The following is a 22,060-nucleotide window of genomic DNA, read 5'->3' on the forward strand; positions in this document are numbered from 1 at the left end:
GTGTGTGTGTGTGTGTGTGTGTGTGTGTGTGTGTGTGTGCGCGCGTGTGCGTGTGTCTTTGCATTCACGTATGGAAGCTATTGAATGACAGGGATAATCTTTGACAAGATGAGCTACAAGAGGACAGTTATCAGGATAGATGGATTGGTGGACGACTCAGGGATTGATTAATTGTCCTACCTTCTTGTCAGACAGTCCAGACACAGTGTCTATGTACTGCTCCTGGATCATGAAGGCAGCCAGGTTGGCGGTGTAGGAGGCCAGGAAGATGACCGCGAAGAAGGCCCACACCAGCACCATGATCTTACTGGTGGTTCCTTTAGGGTTCTCGATGGGGACCGAGTTATTGAACACGATGCCCCAAAGCAACCACACTGACTTCCCTATGGTGAAGGTAGGACCTCCTGCCGCTGGGGAGGGGTTGGATGCAGGAGGAGAGAAAGGAGGAGGGGGGGTGTTTGGTTAATAAACTCATTGTATCATAACAATATCATTAGCAGATGTCTAATATACATCCATGTTATTGACGTGTGCAATGAAACATACGTCCATGATATTGATGTGTGTAATGAAACATACGTCCATGTTATTGATGTTTGTAATGAAACAGACGTCTATGTTATTGATGTGTGTAATGAAACATACGTCCATGTTATTGATGTGTGTAATGAAACATACGCCCATGTTATTGATGTGTAATGAAACATACGTCCATGTTATTGATGTTTGTAATGAAACATACGTCCATGTTATTGATGTTTGTAATGAAACATATGTCCATGTTATTGATGTGTGTAATGAAACATACGTCCATGTTATTGATGTGTAATGAAACATACGTCCATGTTATTGATGTGTAATCAAACATACGTCCATGTTATTGATGTTTGTAATGAAACATACGTCCATGTTATTGATGTGTGTAATGAAACATACGTCCATGTTATTGATGTTTGTAATGAAACATACGTTCATGTTATTGATGTGTGTAATGAAACATACGTCCATGTTATTGATGTGTAATGAAACATACGTCCAGGTTATTGATGTGTAATGAAACATATGTCCATGTTCCTATACTGCTGATGGCTGTATCATGCATTTCCAATTAGCTTGTTTGTACAGCCCCTTACTAGACCTAATATAATTTGGACCTTTTCATCTCTCTATCACGTTTCCATTCATAGGTTGTTCCCTATCCCATCACTCAACCCAGCAGCAGCACTCAACACAGCATCATTAGCGATCCTCTCAGCATTAGACTAGTCACTGAAGGGTTTGCCGTTAGCCTGCCTCTAGCTGTGTGTCGTGTTGGGTAGCCTCAGTGTTAGCCGTTAGCCTACCTCTAGCTGTGTGTCGTGTTGGGTAACACAGTGTTAGCCGTTAGCCTGCCTCTAGCTGTGTTGTGTTGGGTAACACAGTGTTAGCCATTAGCCTGCCTCTAGCTGTGTGTCATGTTGGGTAACACAGTGTTAGCCGTTAGCCCGCGTCTAGCTGTGTGTCGTGTTGGGTAACACAATGTTAGCCGTTAGCCTGCCTCTAGCTGTGTGTCGTGTTGGGTAACACAGTGTTAGCCACTAGCCTGCCTCTAGCTGTGTGTCGTGTTGGGTAGCACAGTGTTAGCCGTTAGCCTGCCTCTAGTTGTGTTGTGTTGGGTAACACAGTGTTATCTGCTAGTCTGCCTCTAGTTGTGTGTTGTGTAACATGGTGTTAGCCGTTAGCGTGCCTCTAGTTCTGTTGTGTAACACCGTGTTAGCTGCTAGTCTGCCTCTAGCTGTCTGTTGTGTTGTGTAACACAGTGTTAGCCACTAGCCTGCCTCTAGTTGTGTGTTGTGTTGTGTAACACAGTGTTAGCTGCTAGCCTGCTTCTAGCTGTCTGTTGTGTTGTGTAACACAGTGTTAGCTGCTAGCCTGCCTCTAGCTGTCTTGTCGTATTGGGGAACACAGACTCAGCCCATCCATCTTTGCCAGCTTGGAGAAGCCAAATCCATCTCCATCAGATTAGCCTAGCGACAAACACTAATTAAACCAGGAAGTGACCTTTCAGACCGCGAGACGAGAGCGGGCTCTGGCAGCTCGGCATGCTGGGATTGATTAGCCGTCTTTGTTGAGTGCAGTGCTATACCCCACTCTCCCAGGGACTCTCGGGGTCTGGCATTCTGTGTCAATACCTGCCTAAAACCACTTTAAAACTCTTGGCACCTAGCTTCTGTTTCTAGTATGTCAGAGTTTTTTGTGTAGTAGGACACAGCCGTTTCCCATACTAGTGTAGCCGATAAACAACTCTCACTTTCCTGTGTTTGTGTGAATAAGCAGTGTTTTTTTAATTATTATTATTATTATTTATTTTTAGGGAGTGGTTCAGCTTTAATAGTGCAGATAGATTGTGGCTTCTATCAATGTAATTGTCTGCATCATTTCCAATCCCCCATATATATTTTGTGTAAATACGTATATAAAATATGTTTTTAAAATATATTTTCCTTAATTATTTTCACCTAACCCTACCACCCCTCTCGTACACTTCCCTGTGTTCGGGTGAATAAGCAGGGTTAATGACCAGCTGAGTTTCAACCCAAGTCTCCTGTGTGAGCCCTTAGCGCTAAAGCCAGGGTAGCAGCAGGTGTGCCTCAACTCACCTTTAGCGCTGACCAAGCTGCGGTTGTAGCCGACAGGACTGAAGTACTCGAACACGAATACGGTCACAGCTACCACGGTCAGGCACATTACAAACATCATCACCCACACCGCTGGGCTATAGGGCTCTGGGAGAGAGGAGGAGAGACAGTGAGGAGAGAGAGCGAGAGGGAGGGAGGGATCTTTCTTTTTAGGTCTTTTGGACTGGCCAATGATGGCTAATAATGTCTCCGGTATAGTATCTACAGAAGACTTAAAGAGTCATAGGATTGTTCATCCATTGCTTTGGTTGTCGTATAAGCTTGTCTACTGCCAGGCTCAAACAAAGCAATTATACATACTGAGCAGCTCCGGGAGAGAAAAGGCAGAGATAAAAATGACTAATTGTAACATGGAAAAATATCCGCCAACTTGTTTTCATTTTGATTTGGTTGTTTCAGGGTTTATGTATGATGTAGTGGTATCTGCAGGATAAATCAAAAGTTACCTAAAACGGAAAGCAGACCACTGAGACAGAACCCAGTAAAGTAGGCCAAACACAAACACACACACAAACACACACACACAAACACACACACATGCACTGAGCGTTGCCATGGGAGCTAGCTGTCATGCTGCTTCCGTGAGGAGAGGCATCATGGCCGGCACTCCAGGTAAATCACTAGACACAGATCTAGGATCAGACTATACTCCCAATATTATAATGTTAACTATTGGAGTACGAACACTAACCTTACCTCAGATCAAATTCTATTTACATTATATAAAGTCAATCAATCAATGACTCAATCCAACTATCTCACCGAGGAAGGCGGAGGGGGAGACAGTCCCATTGCTACGGGCAACCATGACGCTGATGCCGGTCTCGACGAAGGGCACGGAGAAGTCGATGATCTCAGAACGCTCCTCATTTATGGTGAGAGAACCTATGGCCATGTCTGCTTTCCTATAGAACACCTGGGAGAGAGGGAGGAGAGGGGGAGAAATCAGACGGGGGGGAGGAAAAAAGAGTGGCAGGGTGATACATCTTTACATCATACAACTTAAAACATGATCTACTGTGCTTCATCCCTCTGTCAATGTAAGAATTGCACATTATAGCGTTTTCTTTCTCTTGCATTACCTCAACATGTATCAAACGGCTTTGAGCCTCTGGGCATGGGGATGCAGGCAGGGCTGTTGTCATGACGAACACCTGTTCAGGCGTATGCCTTTAGGATGCGACTGTGTTTGATGTGTCTTCAGCACCATATGAGCATGCATGTTTCACACACCATTAACCAAGATACAATCAACCATCAAAGAGATACTGTACACCTACCCAGTCTACCTCTGACCCCTGCCTCTGTCCTGGTCCCAACAAACACACAGCACAGATTTAGGTGTAGGAGCTCTAGAGCTGTTCACAGAGGAAGTTCATTTATCTTCCAATTGTTATCTTCCTGCCTGGGATTTCAACCAGCAACCTTCCAGCTATTGGTCCACCTCTCTAGCCTCTAGCCACCGCCTCTGTCCTGTAACGTCCTACATTAGTGGGAGAGTTTGGTGCTGGAGTTCCTCTCACCTCTCCGATCATGCCGTTCCAGATGCCACTGATCATCTTTCCATGTTTCCCGTTAGTGACCAGGTAGAGGTCGTAGGAGAACTTGATGGTGCGAGACAGCTTCTTCAGAATGTCGATGCAGAACCCCTTACAGCACAGCTTGGTGTAGGGCTCCGAGTGACCCACAAGACTGTAGGGAGAGGAGGAACACACACACACAGACACACGCACACACACACACACACACACACACACTGAACAGAACGTATATGACGCACAGTAAGTTTTAGGAGGAAGAAGAGCAAATCCTAATTGACCTGATAGGTCCTCTAATTGACCTGATGAACAGCAGTAGCTCTGTGAGATCAATAAGCTAAACAGCATCAGAGCAGAGCAGGGGGGGGGGTCTGTACTAATGACTGGGAATCAAGGACCTGGTCTGCAGACAGGAAAGACAACAGGAAATCGGTATCCCTGAGACACTCACACACACACACACACATGCACGCATGCACACACAAACACACTTAGTGCAGTCTGAGTGCCTGAGACAGAGTCTAAACACAGGGAATTATGGTGTTTGGTGAAACTCTGACACACACACACACAGAGCGGTGATGATCTGTCACCTCCAGCCTCCCCTCGACCCCACTGTCTAATGATGTGTAGGTAGAGGGGGAGGACAGAGAGAGAGAGAGAGAGAGAGAGAGAGAGAGAGAGAGAGAGAGGGATGAAGAGAGAGAAGGATGGTTGTTGTTAAACCTAGAGTAAACAGTTCTGTCCTTGTCTCCTTCGTCTCACCTTCGTCTCACTAGCTGCCTTGGCTAAACGCTGTAGGTTAAGAGCAATGAGTCAGGGTGTGTGTGTGTGTGTGCGTGTGTGCGTGCATGGGTGCGTGCTTGCGTGTGTGCGTGTGTGTGGACGAGTTTAACTATACTTGTGGGGACTTCGAAATGGCAAAAAAACAAATATTTGACCAACTTTGACCACAAGGTCAAATGCTATTTCTAGGGATTTAGGGTTAAGGTTAGAATTAGGTTTAGGGTTAGGAGCTAGGGTAAGGTTTAGGGTTAGGATTAAGGTTAGGTTTTTGGGTTAAGATTAGGGTTAGGGTTAAGTTTAGGGTACGGGTACGGGTTAGGGTTAGGTTTAGGGTTAGGGCTTAGGAGCTAGGGTTAGTTTTAGGGTTAGGAGCTATGGTTAGGGGTTAAGGAAAATAGGATTTTGAATGGAACTGAATGTCCCCACAAGGTTAGCTGCACAAGACTGTGTGTGTGTGTGTGTGTGTGTGTGTGTGTGTGTGTGTGTGTGTGTGTGTGAGACAATTATTAAACTGCTTTCTCTATCTCCCCCACATCTACACACACACACACACACACATACCCCTGACGGTTAGCGATGGCTCCGTTCTTCCCTGAAACAACAGAAGTATAAAACAATGTGCCCAGAGGAAGGAAGAGAGAAATCTAGAGCTGCAAGTGAGGGAGAGAAAGTAATGGGGAAGGAATCTTGAAAATGAATGTTTCAGTGAGGAGTTTGCCAGTGGTGTGCCCACTAATACCTATTCTGGCCTTAACTATGTCTGCTGTGCTGCACTTGAACTTAGTGCCATTACAATACAACTCTCATGAACTCTGTGCATCCAGGTAGCCACTACATTACAGTAAGATATCCACACATAGACAAGTTAGGATTCCACCCAGACAAAGCATCATACACCATGTAGAATCACACAGCAGCACTCTTACTGCTAACCTATAGTCAGTCCTGATAGTGCCTTATAACTGTGCCTTATCCTACCCTCACTTAATGGAGTTCAGTTATCTTGCCAATGAGAGCAGCCAGTCCCCCAAAAAATAGGAGTATTAGTGTTTAAAAAACCTTTCAATTACACCAAACATCTGCTACGGAGAATAGCTGTGTCACCAACATACAGTATGATTAACTGGTTAACCTCCTCTAATTTGCATTCATTAACTCTCCTTTCTCCTTATCTTGCTCACGCTCTCTTTCTCTCTCTCTCTTTCTCTCTCTCACGCTCTCTCTCTGTTTTTCCCTAGTAGCCCAGGAGTGTTGATTGCAACCCAAGCACGGTGGGGAGAGAGAGAAAGAAAGACAGAGAGAGAGAGAGAGAGAGAGAGAGGAGGGAAAGAGAGAGAGAGAGAGAGAGAGAGAGAGAGAGAGAGAGAGGAGGGAAAGAGAGAGAGAGGGGAGGGAAAGAGAGAGAGAGAGAGAGGAGGGAAAGAGAGAGAGAGAGACGGAGAGAGGAGGGAAAGAGAGATAGAGAGAGAGGAGGGAAAGAGAGAGAGAGAGAGAGAGAGAGAGAGAGAGAGGAGGGAAAGAGAGAGAGGGTTGTGTTGTTTCTATCCTACCATGATAGATGTGCCAGCGTTGGCAGATAAATCTTCTTTACGGCCAATCAATGTGCCATCGCACTCAACCACTCTCCCCACACATCTCTCCACCATTAATATGCCACACTGACACACACACACGCGCGCGTGCGCACGCACACAAACACACTTCCATTAATATGCCAGCGGTGTTATGCCGTGTAGGGATTCAAGTCTTGCACACACAAACACACACACACAGTGGATCCATAATTGATGTGTGACTCATGTGAATGTCAAAGGGACGTACAGCAGGTATATTATAGGTATGTAAAAGGTGTGTCATGGTTGTATTGTGGTTGCCTTGTGGTTGTATTGTGGTTGCCTTGTGGTTGTCTTGTGGTTGCCTTGTGGTTGTACTGTGGTTGTACTGTGGTTGTACTGTGGTTGTACTGTGGTTGTACTGTGGTTGTACTGTGGTTGTACTGTGGTTGTCTTGTGGTTGTACTGTGGTTGTCTTGTGGTTGTACTGTGGTTGTCTTGTGGTTGTCTCCTGCTAGTAATCTGTCTCAGGTGTTTTTATGCACTTGGTTTGACACCACTTTAGGGATCACACAACTGCTGTGTGCTCTGACAACAGCTTAACAGTGTGTGTGTGTGTGTGTGTGTGTGTGTGTGTGTGTGTGTGTGTGTGTGTGTGTGTGTGTGTGTGTGTGTAAATGTATAAATGTGTCCTGGTCTCAAAATGTACCTTCCAGTTTGTGCAGGCTGTTGTGTGAGCATAAATCTGCAATTTGCATGTTGTTTTGTGTGTGAGTGAGTGAGTGCGTGTATACCTCTCAGTGCGGTTGGATTGGCGTCGGCAGGGCACAGTGTTGCGTACACAGGTGCCCGTGTCGGGGTCCACGTTCTCTACAATGACAAAGGGCCTCTCCTCCAGAGTGGCTACCGTCAAGTGGCGATCATCTGATACCGGCTCGAGGAAACTGCCATATCGAGGCCACACCGGATAACGCACCTGGAGGATACCCCGCTCTAATGTCCCCACCTGGGGGGAGTGGAGGGGGGGTAGCGAGAGAGAGAGAGAGGTTGAGGGAGAGAGAGAGAGAGGGAGAGAGAGGTTGAAAGAGAGGTTGAGGGAGAGAGGTAGAGGAAGATGGAGAGAGAGGGAGAGGTTGAGGGAGAGAGGTAGAGGAAGATAGGAAGAGGTTGAGAGAGAGTTGAACCAAAACCACGCCCATCATTGTCATATTTCCCAGCATGCTCTACTACAGGTTTGTTTTAAGAATTGTTTGTTTCAGTATCTATGTTTTTGCATGTACATTGATTGATTAATTCATGTTATTCTTCTCAAATATAAACAACATACATTTTCTAAACTAATCCAACATAGTACATGGATTTTTTGCAACCGTTACTGAAATGGTTGTTCCAGTTTAATAGATATCGGAGTGCTCAATCCAAATGTCAATTAGAATTACACATCACTTTACAAACTAATATAATGTATGTTGGGTTGTAGAAATTACTCTAACATTAGTTAATTTAACCATCAACTGGGTTTTTATTCGCTTTAATTCTGGTTTGACAGAGCTGCTAGGTCTTTCTATGTAATCCATGTTATTTTCACCAGGTGGGGGTTTTATGTCTTTATTTTGGCCACCATTCAGAGAAAAAGTCATTACTGTTGATCATGTTATATTTTCTTTTAATGTTATTGCACATTACATATTCTAATAAAAAAATATGAACTTCATTTTTGACATCAATTAGGGCTGTGGTGGTCACAAAGTTAACATAAACACATTTAGCCTCTGCTGGATTCCATTTTAAAAACTCTAATAAATCCATGTAATATAGCCTACACCTTCACAATACATCCATTATTTATTTTAGATATGTGTAAAGAAGCATGACATGAAGAAAATGTCTATTTCAGAAGAACAGAATAGCATACTCTGATACGTCCTTATGTTAGGTCGTGATCTGGCTATGCCAAACGGCTGTGGGCTTCACTAGTTCATTTACCACACAAGATTTGGTTAGAATTCCGTGGCATTATTTTATAGTATGAAGAATACAATTAAACACAGCTGAATAAAATATAAATATTGGCTGCAAATGATTTGAGGGTGGGCACATGTGGCTATTCTGTGTTGAGCTGTTAACAAAGAAATAGGTTTCCTATATGCTTCATTTGGAGTTATGAATGTAACTTTAGTTGTTCTACAAACGTTGGGCTATGTTTTGATTTTTAATACATTGTAAGGCTGCATGATGAAAGACATGATGATTTGAAAAAGGTTGCATGAAAGGCATGAGCTCTGCTTTGTTTTTTGCTCTGGCTAAACACACTCCAATAGTCTCTCATTCACAATTTCACAGGCACTTGATAATGCCTCGAATTTCACGTTGGCATCCCCTTTGTGGTGGTAATGCACTCTAAAAAATCCATGCCTTTCGCGGCCTGGAGTGCTGCGTTGTGCCCTTCTCCCTGAGTGTGCTGCGCAATAGGAAGCGCCTCTCACTCACATGGCTCTCTGTAACGTGATCTGATCTTTCTCACAGGCTACAAATGAAGACAGACACATCAGGGACTCAACTGCGCGCGTCCATATCCAATTCTGAGGCGCATATTGGAAGAACGGTCCACATTTACTTTTCGTCAGCCAACAAGATGAGTAGGACAAATGAACATCAAAAGCACTAGCCTATTTCAATCTACTATCCCCCATAGTACAAAAGTCGAACCTGTTCTATTCTGTATGAGAAATAAATATTCCAAACATAGTCTGGGACAGTTGTGGGATGGGATAGATCCCAAATTAATACAACTACTAACATGAAAAAAACGTTTATGCAATGTGGCTGACACAAAAAGATAAGAATGTTTTGCTTAAAATGTTTGATAAACTGTAAGGCTATTTCTTCACATTAAAAGCATAGCAATGTGCACATGGTAGCAGGCTATAAGCGCAAATGTTCCATTAGCGGAAAACACAATTTCCATATATTGTAAAGGTGCATTTTTATGGTGAAAATTATCTTCCCCAAACTTACGCACTGCTTATACAGTTGAAGTCGGAAGTTTACATTCACTTAGGTTGGAGTCATTAAAATGTGTTTTTCAACCACTCCACAAATTTCTTGTTATCAAGCTATAGTTTTTGCAATAAGATAGTAACTAGGGCTGTTGGTCATGAGTCAGGAAGGCAGTCAAATTCCACGTGACCGTTTAGTCATGATAATTAGGCATCTCCAAGTTCTGCTGCTGCTGATGGTCATTAGTAGCCTACCAAACATGCTAACTGCCTGGTACTCAGCACTCTATTGTCCATCTAATCACTCTGACATCAATGCAAATGTATTTGAAAATCTAATCAAACCCTTAATGAGAGCCCATGAGCTCATGTGGCGCAACATTTCTATAGGCTGTGCAATTGAGGAGAACACAGAGTGATGGCCACTAATATAAAGAGGAGGATCCCTTCAGCTTTCTATAGGCTAGGCCTATGAAATGTACACTGCTCAAAAAAATAAAGGGAACACTTAAACAACACAATGTAACTCCAAGTCAATCACACTTCTGTGAAATCAAACTGTCCACTTAGGAAGCAACACTGATTGACAATACATTTCACATGCTGTTGTGCAAATGGAATAGACAACAGGTGGAAATTATAGGCAATTAGCAAGACACCCCCAATAAAGGAGTGGTTCTGCAGGTGGTGACCATTTTTACATCTTACATTTACGTCATTTAGCAGATGCTCTTACCCAGAGCGACTTAAGAATTGGTGGATTCACCTTATGATATCCAGTGGAACAACCACTTACAATAGTACATCTATATCTTTTTGGGGGGGGTAGAAGGATTGCTTTATCCTATCCCAGGTATTCCTTAAAGAGATGGGTTTCAGGTGTCTACGGAAGGTGGTGATTGACTCCGCTGTCCTGGCGTCGTGAGGGAGCTTGTTCCACCATTGGGGTGCCAGAGCAGCGAACAGTTTTGACTGGGCTGAGCGGGAAATGTGCTTCCGCAGAGGTAGGGGGGCCAGCAGGCCAGAGGTGGATGAACGCAGTGCCCTTGTTTGGGTGTAGGGACTGATCAGAGCCTGAAGGTACGGAGGTGACTTAGTAAAACATTAGATGGGATGATGGTTCCCCTGACTTAGTAAAACATTAGATGGGATGATGGTTCCCCTGACTTAGTAAAACATTAGATGGGATGATGGTTCCCCGACTTAGTAAAACATTAGCTAGGATGATGGTTCCCCCTGACTTAGTAAAAACATTAGCGTGTAGTGCTGTCAGTGTATCAAAAAGAGAGGGTATGAAATGGACATGTCAATCCACAAACACATATACACTGAGTAAACCAAACATTAGGAACACCTTCATAATATTGAGTTGCACCCCTCCACACCCCCACCTCAGAACAGCCTCAATTCGTCGAAAATGGACTCTACAAGGTGTCGAAAGCATTCCACAGGGATGCTGGCCCATGTTGACTCCAATGCTTCCCACAGTTGTGTCAAGTTGGCAGGATGTCCTTTGGGTGGTGGACCATTCTTGAAACACACGGGAAACTGTTGAGCGTGAAAAACCCAGCAGCGGCACCTACTAAAATACCTCATTCAAAGGCACTTAAATATTTTGTCTTGGCCATTCACCCTCTGTATGGCACACATACGCAATCCATGTCTCAATTGTCTCAAGGCTTAAAAATTCTTCTTTAACCTGTCTCCTCCCCTATATTTACACTGATTGAAGTGGATTTAACAAGTGACATCAATAAGGGATCATAGCTATCACCTGGAGTCACCTGGTCATTCTGTCATGGAAAGAGCAGGTGTTCTTAATGTTTTGTCCACTCAGTGTATGAGTGCCCACTGCCACGTTCTCTCTGACGAATGAGCTAGATGACACGGTGCGGTGAATGACTGTGGGAACTCCGGAGCATTGCCAGACTTTGTGTTCTGTCTGCACAGTCACGAAACACACGCACACAAACACACCTGCCAGCCAGTGACAGTGATAAAGTAGTCTTGCTGTGGCAGGGCAGGAATAAATGAGTTCAACAGTAGCAGTGAGATTACTCTTTGTAGACCTACACCCTCTCTGGCTACCCTTGGGAGACAGGTGTGTGTGTGTGCGTGCGTGTGCGTACCCTTGGGAGAAGGGCGGGACACCGCCATGGGAGATAACAGTACACCACATCATCAGCAACACTGGTAGTTAGTAATTAACCGGATGAAACAATGTATTGATTACATTCATGTATGCAAGTTATTCTGAGGCAGGGCATGCAATATGGCAGTGCTGGGTTGGTTGTTTCATGGTCCACACACACACACACACACTCACTCAGTACCTTGTCCCACTGTCTGTCTCTGTTCAGAGCGATGATGACCATGGAAGGGTTTGTCAGGTAACCATCACTATTAAACGACAGGTCCTTACGCTCCCATGTCACGTTCAGCATGTGTCTAGAACACACACACACACACACACGTTCAGTATGTCTACTGCTACGACAAACACAGACACTCAAACACAGAGCGAGGGGGTGTGACCTCGCACTCACCTGAACAGTGTGTTGTTGTTAATGTGTGTAACTGGTGTGTTGCAGTCGCTGTGTCCCTCGGGAACGAACCCCTGATGCCTCTTGAAACTCTCCGCCCCTTTGGCCACTATGGCCACTCCCTCTCTGACCCGCTGCCTCAGGCTCTTCCTCCATTGGTCGGTGATGACGCCAATCACTCCTATGGGGAAGCTGCTAGGTGAAGGGCTCTCTGTGTTGCCCAACGCGAGGGAGGGGAGGATCCAGATGTAGCCAGGCCCCAATAGACCCACCTCCCCTGCTACCTGGAACAGGTACTGGGCCTCCTCATGGGAGCAGTAGGCTACGAGTACCTGGGAATCAATCTAGAGGGAGAGACAGATATGGGAGTCTAGCCAGTATCTAACATTAACCTCTGACATCTAAGCCTGTGGAACAGTTATATCACAACCCTTAACCCTTGCCCTATCGAGTGCAGTCTATTCATGTCAAGGGAAGCCAGGCTTCCCTAAAAAAATAAACAAAGAAAAATAATACAAAATATATATTCAATCATTTATCTTTCGTCTCTCTGTGTTTCATAATTGTCCTTCAATTCGCAAGAGGCTGAATAAATCTCACCGGAAAAAGCATCGAAGCGAGCGAAACAGCTCCTCTGTCTCTGTACGTGTAGCCCATCTATCTGATGCTGTCTGGTCAAAAAGAGTATGATATTGTTGCCACCGGTAGCATTGAACGCAAGGGAAGCCAGCGAGCATTTGGCCTCCCTTCATGAAGCAATATGAAGTAATAGCCAGTCAGTGTTAAGCTAAACTTAGTGAGCTCAACTGTGATTGGTCCTGGCGCAAAAAAAAGGGAAGCCAGGCTTCACACCAATGGCATCACATCAAAAGCCAAATGTCATTGACAGAAAAAACTGGAATTGTTACACCTCGTTGTGTTGTTGTCCTCATGTGGCTAGCTAGCTGGATAAAATTGTCCCTTTCCTAAATTAGCCATGGATAGAGATAGGGATTTGGACTTGCCATTTTACTTAATATCTCCGTACTGGCCAACAATTATAACAGCGATTCTAATCCAATCATTAATTCATATATTGTGTCCCTGGCCGGAGAGGATGGAAGTTCAATATGTAGCTAGATGTAGAAGGCTAATGTTAACTAGCTAACGTTGCCCATGAATGGAAGTTAGTCTAGAGAGCAAGCATTTTAGCCAGGTAGCCTAGGACAACAAAAACTTAAAGCCTGTACTGTATGACAGAGTCATAGAATGTTTCGGCAACATGAAAGAGAGGAGGATGGTATCTCTACAAGCAGGGTGAGTCAACATGTTTTTTCTACTTGCAAGCACGCCCGCCCCACACACACACACACACACACACACACACAAATCAGTACCATGGACAGCCACATCAAATTTAGCTTACGTTGATTAGACTAAATAGATTTTGGTATCTTTGGTATGTGTAGTTGAAATGGTGCTGGAATAGTGTAGGCAGCTCCTGTTTCCTTTGCGACTTGCGGTAACTCTCTCTGGTTCCAAATCAATGGTTGTTAAGTAGTGTGAAAATGTTGGAAGCATTAACTTGCTTGACCATGCTGTAGGTCATGTAAATTTGTTACATACAATATGCTTTGTGGACTTCACCGGACAGAGGTTAATCAAAGGTGTGGTTGAATTTATTCTGCCACTGTGTCTTCTTATTGTCTCGGCCTTAGGCCAATATATCACGGTAGCAAGGCATATGAACTAAAAGGTTATAGAGCAAACACAAAACGCATACTACAAAATAGGTTAATTGTAACTCCGACCCTGTGTACCAGACCTCTTCATAAGCACACCTCGAAGTTCGTTCTCTCTCTCTCTCTCTCTCTCTCTCTCTCTCGCTCTCTCTCGCTCTCTCTCGCTCTCTCTCGCTCTCTCTCGCTCTCTCTCTCAATAGGTTGGACATGTCTTTGTCCTACCTGCTGTAACATGCGTTTGGCGCGGACGTCGCTGGTCCCGATAGACATCTCCAGAGACAGGATATCCTGCAGCCTCCACAGGAAGTAGGAAGTGTCCGTGTAGGAGCGGACGTAGTCCACAAATGTCTCGTATCCCGGCAACATGCTTGTGATGACTACAAAGTCTCCCCAGTCATACTCCTCCATCAACTACAATATAGACATTATATTACATATAAATATAAAATGATATATCTACATTACATTTTAGTCCACAGCTTTGCTGAATATTTGATTCTGATTGGCGGAAGGGGGTTCTCTAATTGAACATTACATTTAGATGTAATATTCTATTCCTGTACCTTGAACATGCAGACAATCTGCTGTTCCAGTGATGCACCCATCTGGAGGAACGTGGAACCCTCAGCCTGGAACAAGAGGGGGGGGGGGGGGGGGGGGGCGTGAACACGAGAGAGAATAGGTTGGCAATAATACTGTGCAGTATTCATGTGAGCACACTCACACACACACACCCAAACACACCAGAGGCACAAACCCAGACGCACACTCTCCTTCTCCTTGACCTCTCTGGTAGACATACTCCACACCCAGAGGAGGTAAATAACGTGTGTTCCATCCTATTGCTGTTACAACAAACACACACACAGACACACACACACACACACACACACACACACACACACACACACACACACACACACACACACACACACACACACACACACACACACACACACACACACACCAGGCTGTGAGGGCTGAGTCTATCTCTGTGATTTATTTCAAAGCATTAAACATCATCATCACAGCAGTCATTCTGTAAACTGCTACAGTTCTGTACTTACTACACCTTTAATGATCAGTCTTTATGAGCTGTCATAAAACCTACATAACGAATCCATGAAAATGACATAGTAGGCAGGCAGCTAGGAGGCAAAGTTAAAGTGCAGAAATGGAGGTTAAATTTATCAAATAATTGCATTTAAAAATAAATAAAGGTGTGAGGTTAGGATGAGGTTCCTAAAATTCAAATAGCTAAATGATCCATAGTATCTTAAAACAATTCCGTATGTCATTTTATAATCCCCTGCCCACAGGGATTTGGTATTGCAATTATTTTAATCCAAAAACTAAGTGTGGCAACACATTCTTTTCTCCAATGTATTTTTTAAAAAATTTGAATTATTCAAGAAAAGTGCAAGGGAAAAATGTCATTGGCCGCAACTGTATGAGTTAAATTGGTACAGCATTCTCATTAACGGTGATGCAACAAATATAGCCTCTTACAAGGCATGCCTCAAAATATGTTAATGAGCCAAAAACAACAACACCATGCACCCACTAGTGGTCAAAAGTTTTTTGGTGCTCAGAAAATACGGTACGGTACTGTATTCTGTTGGGTGGAATTACAGTACCAATCGGAATATAGCCATTCTTTCACTGCCCACAACATTTTCCCACAATGCACCATAATTTATAGTATGCGGCAGTAAAACATTTCACATTACAGTTTTCTGTTACAGTGTAGACATGCTCGCTCCTCCCCCATACACACATACTGTATATAATACCCCAAGCACCCCGCTTCTCACACACATACATAAATAAAAACACACATGGTCACCTACCCAAAACCCTCTCTTACGTACACACGGACGGACGGACGGACGCACGCACGCACGCACGCATATAACAGGAATATGACCTATGGATCATCCACGACCAGATGTTTAGTGAAAGCACATTCTTTCAGCCTTTTCAGGGAGGGGTTAGAGAGCAGAATATAAAAAGGGGGAGGAGCTCAATCTACATGAAGTGATTACATACATGATTTTGTTCTGTACATGTATACAGAAGCAGTGTCACGACTTCCGCCGAAGTTGGTCCCTCTCCTTGTTCGGACGGCATTCGGCGGTCGACGTCACCGACCTTCTAGCCATCGCCGATCCACTTTTCATTTTCCATTGGTTTTGTCTTGTCTTCCATCACACATCACACCTGGTTCCAATTCCATCAATTACATGTTGTGTATTTAACCCTCTGTTCCCCTCCCCCCATGTCCTTGTCCGTAATTGTTTCTTGTAGTGCTTGTGCACGGTATGCTGGTATTTACCGGGTTTTGTTTGACCCATTTTATTTATTGTTCTGTTGACGGTGGTTTATGTTTATTAAACAACACAGTTGTAAATCAGTTTTCGCTCTCCTGCGCCTGACTTCTCTGCCGTCAGCACACACCACATTACAAGCAGAGATGCATATACCAGACTTTACTGACATCCGTGGAGGCTTACAGAGGAGGAAGGGGAGGAACATCCTCTTCAGGGAATTTCATAAAAATAACATTTGTGAAACTTTAAAAAAGTTATCATTTTTAGATAAAACTATACTAAATATAATCACGTCACCAAATAATTGATTAAAACACAATATTTTGCAAAGAAGGTCTACAGTAGCCTCAACAGCCCTCTGTAGGGTAGCACCATGGTGTAGCCGGAGGACGGCTAGCTTCCATCCTCTTCTGGGTACATTGACTTTAATAAAAAACTTAGGTGGCTCATGGTTCTTCCATCACCCCCTTCCATAGACTTACACAGTAATTATGACAACTTCCGGAGAACATCCTCCAACCTATCAGAGCTCTTTCAGCATGAACTGACATGATGTCCACCCAATCAAAGGATCAGATAATTAATCTAGTACTGAAAGCGTAAACTACAGCTAGCTAGCACTGCAGTGCATAACATGTGGTGAGTAGTTGACTCACAGAGAGAGAAAGAAAATAGTTTAACAGTTTTGAACAAATTAATTTCTTCCTAATAGAAGGAAAAGAAAGAGAGAAATAGAGAGAGAGAGAGAGAGAGATGGTAATTTTTTCAGTTTTACTTACTTAGCTAGCATATGCAGCTAGCTAGTTTAGCCTACTGGAACACCCTGCTTAAAAAGAGGGATGCTATGTTAGCTAGCTGGCTATGACTATCCAACACAACACTGGAACTCTTCCAGGTCAAGGTAAGCTTTTGGTTTTACTAATTTATTGCCACCGAGGCCCGCCGGTGTAACTGCTTACTGACTGTACACTGTAATGTTACTGCTGATTGTAGCAGGTTTACTAACGCATTAGTTCTATTAGCTATGTTGACTAGGACGTTACTGTAGATAATATGTGGACAATGAGGTAGGCTGTGTGTAGTGGTTATGACATGGTTTAGCTTGGAAAGGTTTTTTCGCCTGGTCCCATACTGCTGATGTGTTCATTGAAGTCCACAAACGAAGGGAAAAGGTGAGAGGAGGAGAGTGCATAACGTAGATGTGAGAAGGAATAACGTGGCTGCTATGAAACTGTGATCTGCGTTTACACGTGATCAGGGGTGTATTCATTCCGCCGATACTGTTGAAAAAATTTTCTTAAACAGAAGCAAACGGAACAAAACAGAGAAAAAGTACCTGAATTTGTCCAATAGAAACTCTTGTTTGCAACTGTTGGACTAATGATTACACCCTAGATAAGCTAGATGCAGGCAAGAGTGTGTAAGCCGGTGTTGAATGTGTCAATGTCTGTTCATGTGTCACGGTCTGTCACATCAAATCTGTCTTTCTACCTGTGTGCACCTATATTGTAAACTTTCATTCATAGGCTAGGTTGTAGCAACCTCATGATGGGTATAGGGACAATTTGAGTATAATGTAGTAGCCTAAACCTATCAACGTTACATTGAACTGGGTGAATAGAATATGAATGACAATCATCCAATATGCTGTAATAGAAATAAGGCCATGTTCATGAAAAAAAATCATCCTCCCTTATCTGAAACGGCACTGAACGCTACTGACTGACATAACTGACCTGACCCACCAGCACAGTACAATATCTGTCACCATGACCTATACTAACATCTGATCTAAGATCAGAATAACCATACATAGTACATCCATTTAGAGTCATCAAAATGCAACATTGTTATAAATGTAAAACAGGGCTGTCATTGATGGACTGTCAAAGTCCATGAGGAGAATAGGCAACGGCCTCCTTTTCCAGCTAGTCTCTAGACAATTCCTAGGCCCTATATAAACAATAGTGTCTCCTATATAGACCTTGACAGCTAGTGGGATTCTGAGTGTGTGTTCTACTAAGCTAACTTATGGAATTGTTTTAGGATGGTCATGGATCATTTAGCTATTTAATTTTGAATTTTAGGACCACAAATAAAAAAATTACAAATATTTGATGAAATATAACATTTGGCCTTTACTACTATAGCCCATAGAAACACATCGAAGAGCGCATTCATAAATTGCAAAAAAGACAGTAAAAAAATAAATCATAGGGAATAAGGTTTTGAAGTGTCTGTTCTATATCTAGGAGATATAAGAAAGCTCAGGAAATATTTTTGGACACATATTTAACCCCTTATTTTTGTTGGCATAAAACTACCTCCATACTTCCATTCAGAGGAGACCTGTGGGGTTTGTGGGGGTCGTAGAGCGAAACGGAGAACACCATCATGTTCATGAGAGTCTCATTTTTCCATGGCGTGGTCATTAGTTTGTAGGCCATTCGGACGCTACAGACAATTTTCATGAGAAGACCAATTTTCAGGATGTCTCATGGTCTGACAAACACTGCAGTAGCTCAGCCACCTTCCACCGCAGATGTGGAAGGCCAACATAGGCGGATGTGGTGGATTGAGATGTATCCAATCCAAAACAGCTATCTCTAGCTTAAATTGACGGATATTGATGGGGATTTTTTTATTATGTTACTTAGATTGATGCAGGGGTGCATAAATAGACTCTTAAGGATTAAGACATTAGAGAGTGCCCACAATTTAAAGGCCGTACAATTAACATTCTGCGTAATGGCACAGCATTTCATAAACTTTACCGTGGGAAAGTTGATATGATGATATGCTTCAGTTTGCTGCCATATTGCAGTTTGCTTTTCACATTTATATTTACATTTCCCTAATCCAAATGGATTACTCATTTACCTAGCTCTTATCGATAGCGCTTATCAAGTTGTAAATTACAGTGCATGGAGAATGGAGAATGGTGTTGCTTTTTCCACTTGGAACCAGTAAGTTTGCTAGACCTTATTCATGGTTTCGTCATGTGAAAAGGTGGTTGAATTATTAGGGAATTAAGTCAAGGTCAGAATGCGGCATATCTGTAGACACACCTCCACCACACCTTCATTTATTCAATCTCCACCCCAAACAAATAGCAGGTGAAAAGCATGATATTCTCAAGCTTAAATTCAAGGTCAGAATATATATAGAGAAAAAAGTACATAAAAAGGGAATTACATTCTATTTACGCACGCTTAACTTGGGTCTGAATCGTCCCATAAACTGTGAAATGGAGAGTTAAAAATAAAGAGAAGGGACAGCCAGAAGAGTAGTCTAATATTTTGGGGAAATGTTTGTGTGATAATTGTGAGGCGCTATACTACCATAATATTAACTCCAGCAGAAGTAAGCATTTCTTCCAGTACAATGATACACCAAATGTACATTATGACTAGGGAACAGGAGTGGAGAAATATAATTTATTTCTTTGAGCATCTTGAGAGAATGAATGCGTAGGTAGGGACCGTCTGTAAAGGTGCTATTTTGATCAGCATCATAAAAGCTGATTGTATTTCAACTACAGTACCAGTCAAAAGTTTGGACACACCTACTCATTCAACGGTTTAACTGAATTTTATTGTTTTCTACATTGTAGAATAATAGTGAATACATCAAAACTATGAAATAACACATATGGAATCATGTAGTAACCAGAAAAGTGTTAAACAAATCAAAACATATTTTAGATTTTAGATTCTTCAAAGTAGCCACCCTTTGCCATGATGACAGCGTTGTACACTCTTGGCATTATCTCAACCAGCTTCATGAGGAATGTTTTTCCAAAAGTCTTGAAGGAGTTCCCACATATGCTGAGCGAGCACTTGTTGGCTGCTTTTCCTTCACTCTGTGGTCCAACTCATCCCAAACCATCTCAATTGGAACCAAAAATCTCAAATTTGGACTCATCAGACCAAAGGACAGATTTCCACCATTCTAATGTCCATTGCTTGTGTTTCTTGGCCCAAGCAAGTCTCTTCTTATTATCGGTGTCCTTTATAGGTGGTTTCTTTGCAGAAATCCGACCATGAAGGCCTGATTCACGCAGTCTTCACTGAACAGTTGATGTTGAGATGTGTCTGTTACTTAAACCATGTGAAGCATTTTTTGGGCTGCTATTTCTGAGGCTGGTAACTCTAATGAACTTATCCTCTGCAGCAGAGGTAACTCTGGGTCTTCCTTTCCTGTGGAGGTCCTCATGAGAGCCAGTTTCATCATAGCACTTGATGGTTTTTGCAACTGCACTTGAAGAAACTTTCACAGTTGTTGAAATTTATCGTATTGACTGAACTTCATGTCTTAAAGTAATGATGGGCTGTCGTTTCTTTTTGCTTATTTAAGCTGTTCTTGCCATAATATTGACTTAGTCTTTTACCAGATAGGGCTATCTTCTGTATACCATCCATACCTTGTCACAACACAACTGATTGGCTCAAACATATTTAAGAAGGAAAGAAATTCCACAAATGAACTTTTAACAAGGCACACCTGTTAATTAAAATGCATTCCAGGTGACTACCTCATGAAGCTGGTTGAGAGAATTCCAAGAGTGTGCAAAGCTGTCATCAAGGCAAAGGGTGGCTACTTTGAATGATCTCAAATATAAAATATATTTTGATTTGTTTAACACTTTTTTTGGTTACTACATGATTAGATACAAGTCATTTCATAGTTAGATGTCTTCACTATTATTCAACAATGTAGAAAATAGTAACAATTTTGACTGGTACTGTACATAAAAGTTGTATTCAAGCCGAACTTAAATCTTATCAGAAACATGTTTGTCGTTTTCACAGCTTTTAATTCCCTTAAAAAAGGTACAAATGTTAATTTTGTACAGAAAAAAAATTGGTTGTTTTGTTATTGCATTTTTAAACACCTTTGCTGTGTGAGAGAAACAGAGATGAACGTGAACACTTTACTGATGTCAACTAGATTGCAGCATTCATTCTAGAGGTCGACCGATTAATCGGAATGGCCGATTAATTGGGGCCGATTTAAAGTTTTCATAACAATCGGAAATCGGTATTTTTGGACGCCGATTTGGCCTATTTAAAAAAAATTTTTTAAAGACCTTTATTTAACCAGGTAGGCAAGTTGAGAACAAGTTCTCATTTACAATTGCGACCTGGCCAAGATAAAGCAAAGCAGTTCGACAACATACAAAAACACAGAGTTACACATGGAGTAAAACAACATACAATCAATGATACAGTAGACAAAAATAAGACTATATACAATGTGAGCAAATGATGTGAGATAAGGGAGGTAAAGGCAAAAAAAGGCCATGGTGGCAAAGTAAATAAAGTATAGCAAGTAAAACACTGGAATGGTAGAATTATAATTTGAAGAAAGTTCAAAGTTAAAATATAAATAATATGGTGCAAAGGAGCAAAATAATAAATAAAATAAATAAATACAGTAGGGGAAGAGATAGTAGTTTGGGCTAAATTATAGATGGGCTATGTACAGGTGCAGTGATCTGGGAGCTGCTCTGATAGCTGGTGCTTAAAGCTAGTGAGGGAGATAAGTGTTTCCAGTTTCAGAGATTTTTGTAGTTCGTTCCAGTCATTGGCAGCAGAGAACTGGAAGGAGAGACGACCAAAGGAGGAGTTGGCTTTAGGGGTGACCAGAGAGATATACCTGCAGGAGCGCGTGCTACAGGTGGGTGCTGCTATGGTGACCAGTGAGCGGAGATAAGGGGGGACTTTACCTAGCAGGGTCTTGTAGATGACCTGGAGCCAATGTGTTTGGCGACGATTATGAAGCGAAGGCCAGCCAACGAGAGCGTACAGGTCGCAGTGGTGGGTAGTATATGGGGCTTTGGTGACAAAACGGATGGCACTGTGATAGACTGCATCCAGCTTGTTGAGTAGGGTATTGGAGGTTATTTTGTA

The 22,060-nt window shown here is 42.7% G+C and overlaps 1 protein-coding gene across 1 annotated transcript in view; it reads right to left on the reverse strand.

Annotated features, from left to right (window-relative positions):
* LOC106590946 (glutamate receptor ionotropic, NMDA 2C) overlaps positions 1-22,060 on the reverse strand; it is a 47,338-nt gene that overhangs the window by 8,668 nt on the left and 16,610 nt on the right. The window contains exons 4-12 of the mRNA XM_045701905.2: positions 14,382-14,447; positions 14,041-14,229; positions 12,101-12,441; positions 11,888-12,002; positions 7,350-7,561; positions 4,202-4,370; positions 3,441-3,594; positions 2,640-2,765; positions 181-410 (exon numbers count right to left, since the gene is read on the reverse strand). Of these exons, the coding sequence (XP_045557861.2) occupies positions 181-410; positions 2,640-2,765; positions 3,441-3,594; positions 4,202-4,370; positions 7,350-7,561; positions 11,888-12,002; positions 12,101-12,441; positions 14,041-14,229; positions 14,382-14,447 (1,602 nt within the window). The remainder of the gene's footprint in view (positions 1-180; positions 411-2,639; positions 2,766-3,440; positions 3,595-4,201; positions 4,371-7,349; positions 7,562-11,887; positions 12,003-12,100; positions 12,442-14,040; positions 14,230-14,381; positions 14,448-22,060) is intronic.

The sequence above is a fragment of the Salmo salar genome, chromosome 19 (genome assembly GCF_965601325.2).
Source record: "Salmo salar chromosome 19, fSalSal1, whole genome shotgun sequence".
Taxonomy (NCBI): domain Eukaryota; kingdom Metazoa; phylum Chordata; class Actinopteri; order Salmoniformes; family Salmonidae; genus Salmo; species Salmo salar.